At 35.2% G+C, this 11,098-nt stretch overlaps 1 protein-coding gene across 1 annotated transcript; it reads left to right on the top strand.

The window, feature by feature from the left end:
- Positions 1-222: 222 nt before the first annotated feature.
- Positions 223-9,896, top strand: LOC130076928 (epithelial cell-transforming sequence 2 oncogene-like). Its single transcript, XM_056242233.1, is given in 22 exon segments — positions 223-258; positions 260-400; positions 714-826; positions 918-1,080; positions 1,244-1,496; positions 1,650-1,753; positions 2,068-2,186; positions 2,307-2,391; positions 2,467-2,635; positions 3,292-3,420; positions 3,548-3,640; positions 4,382-4,558; positions 4,658-4,761; positions 4,851-4,955; positions 5,020-5,248; positions 6,981-7,180; positions 7,876-7,949; positions 8,035-8,191; positions 8,731-8,796; positions 8,977-9,065; positions 9,280-9,452; positions 9,650-9,896. Coding segments are annotated over 22 exon segments (2,910 nt in total). The 3' UTR covers positions 9,781-9,896.
- The last annotated feature ends 1,202 nt before the right edge of the window (positions 9,897-11,098 follow it).

Below are 11,098 nucleotides of genomic sequence, written 5' to 3'. Positions count from 1 at the left end.
TGGTCTCCAGGGAAACGTGCTGGGAAAGGCGCTGGTTCCTGGATGTTCACTAGAGGTTTGTTTAGAATCTCCAATCGATATAATAAGCAGATACTCTGGCAGAATTTATAATAATTAGCGCATTTGCAAATAAAACAAATACGTCTCCGACTCTCCGTCTGCTATTTTATTTAAACCGGGAAGTGATAGTTTTGGACTATTTTAATTACTTTAACTGTTAGAATGACGTCTGTGGAATTTAGAACCTATTATAAGTAAAAAAAAAAAAAAACGCGGGAATTCTGATTTTATGAATCACTGGCAGATGAATGGAAGTGACTACAGACAGCCGCAGTCCGACGGCACAGAGACCAGATTCAGTTCATGGACGCCTGTAACAAATAAAGCATGTAACCAACAGGTCGGGGGAAAAAACTTATGGTAACACTTTACTTTAAGTGTCATTGTTAAATATGTTACATGTATTTACTATAGTAAAAAGTATAAATTATGCTTAATTACATGCAACTGACCCCAAACCCTAATCCCAACCAAAACATGTAGTTACTTAATATTACTCAGTAGGCTACTTGAATGTATAGTGTAACAAAGACACCTTAAAATAAAGTGTAACCAAAATTATTTATTTTCTATTATAATTATATATATTTTTTTACTTTTAAATTATTTATTTTAAGATTAACAACATTTAATCTAACTAAATAAATGTGCAGCTTTTTCAGGAAAGAACAACTCTCATCCTCCATTGGTTTGACCTGTGGACAGACCGTCAAAGAAAAGAATTTATTTGTCGGCTGCTGAGGAGATGCTCCAAAACTCAGCTCAAGTAAATTCTCAGTGCATAATATCTGATATCTCACCACACACAGGAATTCCACTTTCTCATACAAATTACAATGACTTTCTTATGATTTTAGGTTCACCAGTGATTGTTTGGCAGAATCAGTCCCCATCACTCGAATGGACTTCACGGCAGTGCTGCCTCGCTTTCTGTCTCTCTACATCATGTCCTTCCTCAGTCCTCGAGACGTCTGCGCCGCAGCACAGGTGTGCTGGCACTGGAGATTCCTGGCAGAGCAGGTAATGTGCATTTCATTTAGATACCGAGCTTCTATCACATTTCTCTCAGTCTCTTCACTCAAACATTGTTACTGAAAATCTTCTGAAATTCAATTTCAGAATGCTGCCAGAAATGTCAAAGACATGTTTACTCACTCACACTGCAATCTCTGTGTGATTCTAGGACTGTCTGTGGTCTCCGAAGTGCATCCGTCTGGGATGGTTTCTTCCCTACAGCCCATCAGATCATGAGTACGGAGCGTGGAAAAGACATTATGTGGCCTGCACTGCCAGTTTAGACATTCTGACTGCACGGGAAGCAGAAGATGTCTATGGTACCTTGAATGAGAGTTTGACAGCACCAGAGGAGCAAGAGGATAGATGGAGAGAGCACAAGATAAGACAAACTATCAGAGAGAAGATAGCAGAGCATAAAAGTAAGTACCAGGGATTCCAGCATTGCTTGTAAATGCCCTCATGAAATTATCTGATTGAGGTTAAAGAGTTTTATGTAATGTAAATGATCTGAGGCTAATAATGTCATTTGGCAGATGTCCTGGTCCTCATATTCCCTTCTGCTTTCTCCACAGAGGCTGCATTGAAGACCAGGAGAGCATGGTTAAACACGAGTAAATTGGGCACATCATCTATACATAAGCCACTGAGTCTCACTGCTGCTCTTGTTCAGCTTGGGGTGAGACACTGATATAATTATAGCTAAAAAGATTTTATCAACAAGCATGTCATCTAAATAATAATAAAATAAATATTTAATTGGTATATATATATATATATATATATATATATATACTGTATATACACATGCACAAATACGTGGTTTAAAGTGCTAAAACTAAATGACCAAAAAAATTTAATCACTGATCATTTTGATCATGATTATGTTAATTTTATCTTCATCTTAGATACGTTTATGTAACACAATATTAGTCTTGTATTACATACACAGAAAATATACACAATAGGGTAATTTTTCTCTTTTTTTCATAGGAAAAGTGTCGATTGGAAAATTCACTCTCTAGTGTGGAAATAAGAGAACCGTGGCTTGATTTGAGGATGAATAATACTCTTGAGAGCACATGTGCCACCAGTGTAGTGAAAACTATGAGGTCAGTTATAGGATTTAATAGATGGAAATCTCTGCATTATTTTTTTTATATTTAGTACCTTTTTTATATGTCAAACAACAATAATGGAAACCTATTCCTGAAAATGCTGTTACCTTACAGTTCACTGTTCTGCAAACCAGTCAAGTCTTCCTACCGTCCTCTTCCTCATTTCCTGCTTGTGTCATCCAAAGTCCCTGGATATGAAGTAAGACATTCAGTTACATCTCTGAATGTTAGACAGTTGTTTATGAACTGAAGGATCTCAACTTCATTTTTCTAGCTGCTTCTGGCCGCGGCGCATGTGTCTGTGGTGGTTTTGCCGTATGACTCACAAGGAATGACCTTGGAGGCTTTGCTCTCTCTGGCGGAAAGGACGATCCAAGGCAGGATGATGCAAAGTCTCGGCATTCTGGTGGCAGGAAGCACAGAGGAGTTGACTCTCACAGATGGTAATTTCCCTGATTAATTCAACATAATTTCATTAACATGGAATATTTCACTGCTGGAATAGATTTTCTGGAACATTCTCTAACTTTATGGCGGCAGGTTTTTTTTTTAATAACCTTAAAAAAAAGAGCTACTGTCAAATTCATGGCAAATATTTCAATTGCTCCAATGAACTGTAAAGATAAAAAATGTAGCTGTAAATGATGAACAAGTTATCACAAGTCAAGTCAAGACACCTTTATTTATATAGTGCTTTTTACAATACAGATTGTTTCAAAGCAGCTTTAAAGAGAAAACAGGAAAATAATGCAACAAAGTTTGTTTCTAGAAGAAAATAAGCATCACAGTCCAGCTTAAGTAAGTTCAGTGATGGTTCATTTTTGTTTTAAAAAAGGTGTTCGAACTTCATTTATATATATAGCCGCTCTAGAGAAAACCGTGATGTCATCGTCCAGCTCAGTTCAGTTCTCATAAAATGGTGTCAATGCAGGCAGATCAATAATATTGCTGAATATTAAATTAAATGTCCCCAACTAAGCAAGCCAAAGGCGAAAAAAGGTGACAAAACATAACATGTTATAACAACATTATGTTTTGTCATAACACAACAAAACACCCTGCATAACATAACATTATATATATTGTGTTTTATCCCCAGGACTGAGCATTACTGAGAAGACAGTGCTGAAGCCGTGTGTGAGGGAGTTCTGGGAGAAACTGTGTGGCTGGGTGGTTCCTGCTTCAGACGGAGGGAGTCTGGACATCTTTGTTCCCCTGGGAGCTTCTGGTAAAGTTTGTCTGTTTTGTCCCAGTTCAGTACTGGCTTGACACAGGTTGTAGCCATTGAGATGCCATTCCATGTGACATTTACTGTATATGTTTTATTCAGATGTTGTTCTGTATTGATCGTTCAGTTGCAGGGATGGATCTGATGAGGAAGTTGTCTGTTTTGACTGGTCTGAATGTCAGAGCTCCCACAGGAATCTGCACGGGCTCCTACCAGCACAGTGAGTTTCAGATATGTCGGTTAATTTGTGATCTACTGTATTATACTTTCAGTCGAAAGTTTGGACACATTATTATTGCCACATTTTAGAATAGCACAGTCATAAAACCTATGAAATAACAAATGGAAGTAAAATAATGTTGTGAGTCTGTGACCAATCATTTTTAAATCAAGACTAAGACCTTTAGAAATTAAAGCTCTGCAAGCTCTGTCCATTCAACCAACTTCATAAGGTGCATCCTGGGATACTTTTTAATAATTTTTTTGTAATGCTCCCTGGTATAATGTTAGTTTTCATTCCTTATTCAGCCCAACTGAATTACATCATATTAATGTTAATTAATCTTAAAATCATGTTTCATTAAATAATAAATTACAACTATTATAACAAAAAAATAATAACAAAATTTTATTTCATTTTAGTTTTTTTTTTAAGATTATGAAATATATCAATTATTATTTTAAAATATATATTTAATTATAGCATTGTTTATTATTTAGCATTAATTATAGAATTATTCTATATATTATATTTATACAATATATATTATAAAATAATATACATGTTAATAATACTACTACTACTACTACTACTAATAATAATAATAATAATTATATTATTTTATTAATTTTTTTAAATTACTTGTTTGATTTTACTTTAAAAAAAAAGATTCTGAGAAACATGAATTCAGTCAAGTATTATCTTAGTGTTTTAAAGAAGCGGTCTCTATATTTCTGTTAGTTCTCAGTGAGTGGTCCGGGTCTGGTGAGTTTCCTCCATTGGTGTATCTGCATGAGACCCTCCTCCTGAGCTGGTGCAGACAGGCTGAATGGATAGAAGAAGCCTGTAAGGAACTACGGAAACAGCTGGGGCCACAGCTGGACTTTATATGTCAAGAGATCAGAGGCCGCATCCTGGGTAAGTCAAAAAATTAAAACAAAGCCTAAAACACAGTTACGTCATTTACTTCCTGTGTGTGTATTCAAACCGTTTTCTTTGTTTGCGTGGCTATTACAGGTCTATTCCTCTGGGATCATATAAAGATGCCTGTCATTTCCCTTAAATCCGAGGTCATGCAGTGTTTGGTTCGTGGGCTCGTGGCTCTGATGAACGAGACTCCAGTAAGCAAAAAAACAACAACATTCTGTTCAGTAAATATCAGTTTATCGCTGCATTATATTGAATTCACTGATTTACTGTCATGCTGTAGGATGATCCCTTAGACTTCTTGGGACACTTTCTACTAAGGTCATCAGTCAACAGTGGTGTGAAGAACATTGATCCATTCCCCAGTCCAGAATCTCCAAATGTTAGTGCTAATCTTTCTATAATTCAGATCATTTGGTTTACCAAATGCCTTAAAAATGTCTTTTTTTTAGGGTTTAAGTGATGCAGATAGACGCAGTGCTGTGTGCAAAGAGCTTTTGAATAGTGAGAAAACATACGTGAGGCATCTTCAAGCGGTGGCCACAGTGTTCTACACACCTCTCAGAGCGGCACTGGACTCCAATCGAGCCATCATCAGCTCAGTCAATCTAATCAGCCTCTTCTGCCCTCTGCTGGACATTTTGGAGGCAAACAAGTAAAATACAGTCCATTCTTCCTCGCAGAACCAAGTGCAACATGTTCCTGCATCAATATCTTTGTTAGTCCTGGAACAATATTCCAATCAACCAATCTGATTTGAGGGACAAGTTTAGAGTTTATGTCAAGCAGTGTTGTGCTAGTTACTAAGAAATAGTAACTAGTTACAGTTACTAGTTACTTCATTCAAAAAGTAACTCAATTACTTTGTTGATTACTTACACCAAAAAGTAATGCGTTACTGTTAAAAGTAACTTTTTAGTTACTTTTTTAAAGAAAGTTCTTAAATGTTCCCATTAATGCCCTTTTATGCGTTATGGTCTATACAAACACAAAACTGACTTAAACAGAAAGTAATTTTTAAACACTATTTTATTTAAGTCAGACCAGCACAAACTGAATATATCAAGGATTTCTGAAATAAATAACAAAACAAGCATTTTTAAAGCTAGTGACTTGTTTGCTTTCTCAACATTGATATTTTCATGCAGCTGACAGTATACGTTTTTACCACTGTGGTTTTTACTGCATGAATTAATATTTGATTTTGAGCAATACAATTGTACCTTGATCATTCTTGTTAATTCATAGTAGGCCTACATTAACTAAGGAGATACAAATACATCTAACAATGAATGATACTTCTACAACATTTATTAACCATATTTAATGCTAAAATTGTAATCTTATTGTAAAGTGACATTTATATGATTCAAGCTTAAAGAAGATGGCCATATTTAAATATCTGCAAAGGCCAGAGCATTAAAATTACATAAATGTAGACCTATATTACAGTCTTTCACTTTATTTGCTTAAATTTTAGAACACTTGATTAGACTTGATGTCGGCTGCATGAACATATCAATGTAAGCAATCAATCACGTCACTAGTTTTTAAAATACAACTTCGCCGGCTAATGAATGCATAAAAGTGACCAGCTGGATATAAACTAATGCAAATAGATGGTAACAATTGCGACATTAAAAACATGTGGGTCAGGTCTGCGTGTGTTTTTGTCACATTGCTTTAATCGCTTGAGGTAAGTTAGCCGTTACTAATGTTATTCCTCTCAGACTCGACGGCAAGCTTCTGTTCTTTCTCTGCTGAATGTGCTGATGCAGCTCTAGTCAAAAAATTAATTACTTTACAATGATATGGCAATGTGTACTTAAGTGTTCTGTATTCATACCGTTTCGCTGTCTGTGTTTTAAATGCGCATCAAGTGCTCAGCGCTCTCCGTGCAGATTGTAATCTCCGTGCTCGCGCTGCCTCATGTGTACGTAAACAACTCAGCCAGTGAGTTTGTTATGTGTCCTCCGGTGTCCTCTCGCTCTGTATAATGCTAGCAGTCTCTTCAGTGCTCTCGTACTGTGTAATGACAGCGCACACTTCTCAGCCGCTCCAGCAACTAATTAATTTAAAAAAGTAACGGACTAACGCGCCATATGGTAACGGTAACGGAGTTAATTTATTTAAAAAGTAATGCGTTACAGTATTAGTTACTGTCAAAAGTAACTGCGTTACTGTAACGCGTTACTAGTAACGCGTTACTGCCCAACACTGATGTCAAGTCAAGTGTTATTCACCTATTATTTCCCTGATTTTAGGGATAACTTATGGCCTGGGTAAGGTTTGGTTTAGGGGTAGGGATGTAGACAGGATTACATTTTCAGACAGGAATGTTGTTTCAGGGTCAACAAAATACAGGAACGCGTCTAACTCGGCAAAATCTGGACGTGCTGTTTCCACATATAAATTTCTCTTTCTGTTACTCTCTCATTCTCTGGCTTTCACAAATGGTCTTGCAGTGTTTTTCTGAAGGAGCTTACAGAGAGGTGGGAGGAGTGGGCTCCGCTGCAGTGTGTGGGGGATGTTTGTGTCAAGTTTTGCACCAAGTTAAGAGTCTACACTAACTTTTTCAACAACTATTCTACCATTCTGAGAACTATAGATAAGGTATGTTAATGTTGAATATTCTCTTTATACATAAAAAAACCCTAATAAATGTATACAAGGACTTGAATAAACCTCTTCAGTGATGTAAATGTTTTAATTTCTAAATTAAAAAGCATTTTGATAGATTTTTTAATAAAGTCAAAATTTATATAATAGGGTGGGGGTGGGTTAAAAGAATGACATTCTTTCTTTACTGAGTAGTTGCTATTATATTTTATTGTTATTAGAAGCAAAGCAGTTTTGATAAAAATGTATAAATATTTGAAAAACTTTTCTGCCAAATCAGTCATGTGGTACGAGCAATGTACGGAAACAAAACAGGAAATTACATAGAGATCCCTGCAGACCCTCATGACTAAGTGTCAATGTTGATAGGTCTCTTATATACTTTAACATTGTTACAAAAATATATTTAAAAATAAATGATATTCTTTTGACCTTTCTATTCATCAAAGAATCCTGAAAAAAATTTAGGCAGCGTATAATATTAGGCAATGTATTTTCAACATTTGATAATAAGAAATATCTCTTGAGCATCAAATCAGCATATTAGAATGATTTCAGTGAATGATCATGTGACTCTAAAGACTGGAGTAATGCTACTGAAAAATTACATTTTAAAACATTAAAATAAACAGTTTTTTTTTATTGTAAATATAAAATAACTGTTATGTAATATTGTATATGTTTTGTAGTGTCGTGAGATGCTTCCAGTATTCCGCACGTTTCTGAAGAGACACGACCGGACCGTTGCTACCAGAATGCTGAGGTACAGTAGAGTTAAAGATCTGGTAGTGTTCTGGCAAAAAAAGTTGTACAAGAGCGACTTAGCAACACTCCTATTGTATGTCCAGTCTCCAGGAGCTGTTTCTCACACCATCCGCACGGGTGGAGGAGTATGTGACTTTGCTTCAGGCATTAACGCTACACACACCGCCTGAGCACCCAGACTACACACAGTTATCATCTGCCCTTAACTCGCTGATGACTTACAGAGGCTTCATACACAAGGTGTGATACAAAAAAAGTGTTCAGTGAATAAATATGAACATGTATCTTTTCACCTCAAAGATGGCCTATTATGCTTGTTTACATTTGCAACTTTCTTTAGTGTGTAATATTGCTGTATGAGTATTTAAAAAAGGTCTACAAAGTTACAAAGCACAAAGTCCACTCAAAAGGGAGTTATTCTCTATATCAGTAAGCACTGTTTCGGAACTCCCTGAAACGCCTCGTTTGTAGTCTTGAGTAGTAGTTTGTAGTCTTTTATGTACAGCTGTCAATCATGATGTTACAGCCTGTTTTTATCGCATCAAATAACTAATTAAAACCAAACTTACTGGACATCAGCATGATAACTATCTAAAATGACAGAAACCATCTTCGGAAAAAAATGATTTGAACGAAGTATTGGATTTTTTCAATTTGCCTTACATCACATTTGTGCACTAACCTGGATGGCTTAAATGCAGAGAACAAATTCCAAGTATGGGTGTTCCGAGTAAAGTCATGTCACTTTTTTAAAACAGTGCTTTGTTTTTTACTCCCAGTTGAAAAAGAGTCTGGATCGAAACTTGAGAATCATGGAGGCACAGAGCACAATTCAAAGCTGCCCAGTAAGTTGCACAGTCATTGCACCAGTTATTTACGCACAGAGATCAGGTTCTCACAGGCCACTAAAGGTCACGAGGCAAGGTTTCTGTATTTAAAACAACAAAAGTCTGTGATAGACAGCCATACACAATTGCAGTGCACTCACTGTATGCTCATACACACTATTTTTGTACTTTATTTAGAATTTGTTGGAGGGGAGCAGATACTTGATAACCACACAGGATGTGGCATTACTGAGCTGCCTTAATGGAGACATTGCTTCCTCTCTCAGGTAGTATCTGACCTGAGATCAAATGACAGAAACAAAAGCCTCTGTCTACTTGAAGCCAACCTTTTTTTTTGTAAATGAATAGTAACAACATAGTTTCAAATCAAACTCAATATATTGGAGTCTGTAATAAAGAAATAAACTTTCTATCAAGGTACCGGATTTACTCAAGCAAACCCTACTGACCTGTGATGTATTTATTCTCATTTTTTCTCAGGATGTATGAGCATGTGAGTGACCTGGGAATGTTTCTGTTCAATGATGCTCTCGTGCTCACAGAGAAGAGTGTGTCAAACGTGCCGTTTTGTCTGGCAAAGAACACGACTCACACCTTTCTCACCTCTGTGGCTCTGCACTGTCTAAATCTCACGGAAATCACAGATACAAAGTGTATGTGCTATTATTAGTACTGTAATGCAGTGTTCAGGATGTTATCATAACACAGGAAGTTATAACACAACACACACACATATATATATATATATATATATATATATATATATATATAAAATATATCACTTTAAAATTATAATATAATATTATAACATATACATTTAAACACTTTAACTTCTTTATAATCTTTTCAGATGTCCGAAACGCTTTTCAGCTGGAGAGCCCAAAGCGGCAGTGGATATGTGCTACAGATAGAGAAGAGGACAAAATCAGGCTGCTGTGTGCTTTACACAGTGCTATGAGTGCTGCTATAACACCTAACTAAAGATGAACAGAATATTTACTCCTGAAAGCTAAATGATGAAACTATGATGGACATATTTAATTCCTAACTTGCTATTTTTTCATTTGTTTTATTACCAAGCAAATTGAATTGGTATGATTACTACATCTGATTATTATTGATAATATCCCTGACTTTGTGATTTTGAATGTATCATTTTTACTTTATTGCTGGAACAATGTGGAAAAATGGGATAATCATACACAGGGCTAAATAATTAAAACTATAATTTAAATATTGTACATGCACACTTATGTAGGGTATAAAAGCATTTATTTCACAAAAAATAGTGTTCTCACAGTGTTAAAGATTTTGATTGCGTTGTGGGACTTCCCACATCAGTACACTTCCAGATGTCATTAGGACAATTGTTTTATACTATTTATACAAAAAAAGACAATTAAAAAGAAAAAAATCCCTCACCACGGACATGGTTACACCTAGCTGCCACTTATAATTCTTAAAAAATTTATAAAAATTTTTAAAACAATTATCTGAACTGATAGTCCAAAGTATTTAGTGTTTTTACCTCTTCATCTGTGTCTACACACACTATCTCTGCATCTTTGTAGTGTGCAATATTGTGGCATCTGCATAGTTTCATATATGCTTCAGTATCATCAGGATAGACATGTATGCTTAAGACAAGTAAATACACATATAATATAAATGTATGTGTATTTACTTGTCTTATAAATATAATAATATGAACCCTTACTAGAAAGCCAAACAAAGTCATTAGGAACTAGACATTTTGGAGTCTAGTTGTAGTAGTAGTAGCACTAGTTCTTGACTTGCTTTTATGCACAAGTGCACATTGTATGCACATTTACGCAAACATTCTGTGCAAACATAGACATAACAATCATTTAACTTTCAAGAGGTCAATAACATCCTAACCTCCAGTTGCAATTAACATATAAACGGAAAAGTATAATGTTTTACGATTAGGCCTTAATATAAAAAGTACAAATTATTACATTATCTAATGCTTGATCTATTCAACAACCCACAAAACAATATAAAAAGAAAAACAATCCTATACACCAAAGAAATACAGTAGTGGCCAAAAGTGATTGGTTTGGGGATTTGTTTTTAATGACCCTACAAGTTTGATTAAACCATCAAAATATGAGAAAAATATTTTATATTTTTCTATATTTTAAATATGAGGGAAGAATAAAGCACTAAACTTGGTTAAGGCATTTATCTAACAAAATTATTTGGCAAAAAAAGGTGTTAACTATAGCTACATTGTTTATTTTACTATGCAAATAATGCATAGAATAACAAAAAGCTC

This window comes from Rhinichthys klamathensis, unplaced genomic scaffold, assembly GCF_029890125.1.
Source record: "Rhinichthys klamathensis goyatoka isolate OS25496 unplaced genomic scaffold, OSU_Roscu_1.1 h1tg000716l_1, whole genome shotgun sequence".
In the NCBI taxonomy this organism is placed as follows: domain Eukaryota; kingdom Metazoa; phylum Chordata; class Actinopteri; order Cypriniformes; family Leuciscidae; genus Rhinichthys; species Rhinichthys klamathensis.
This window is presented reverse-complemented; position numbering and strand designations above follow the sequence as displayed.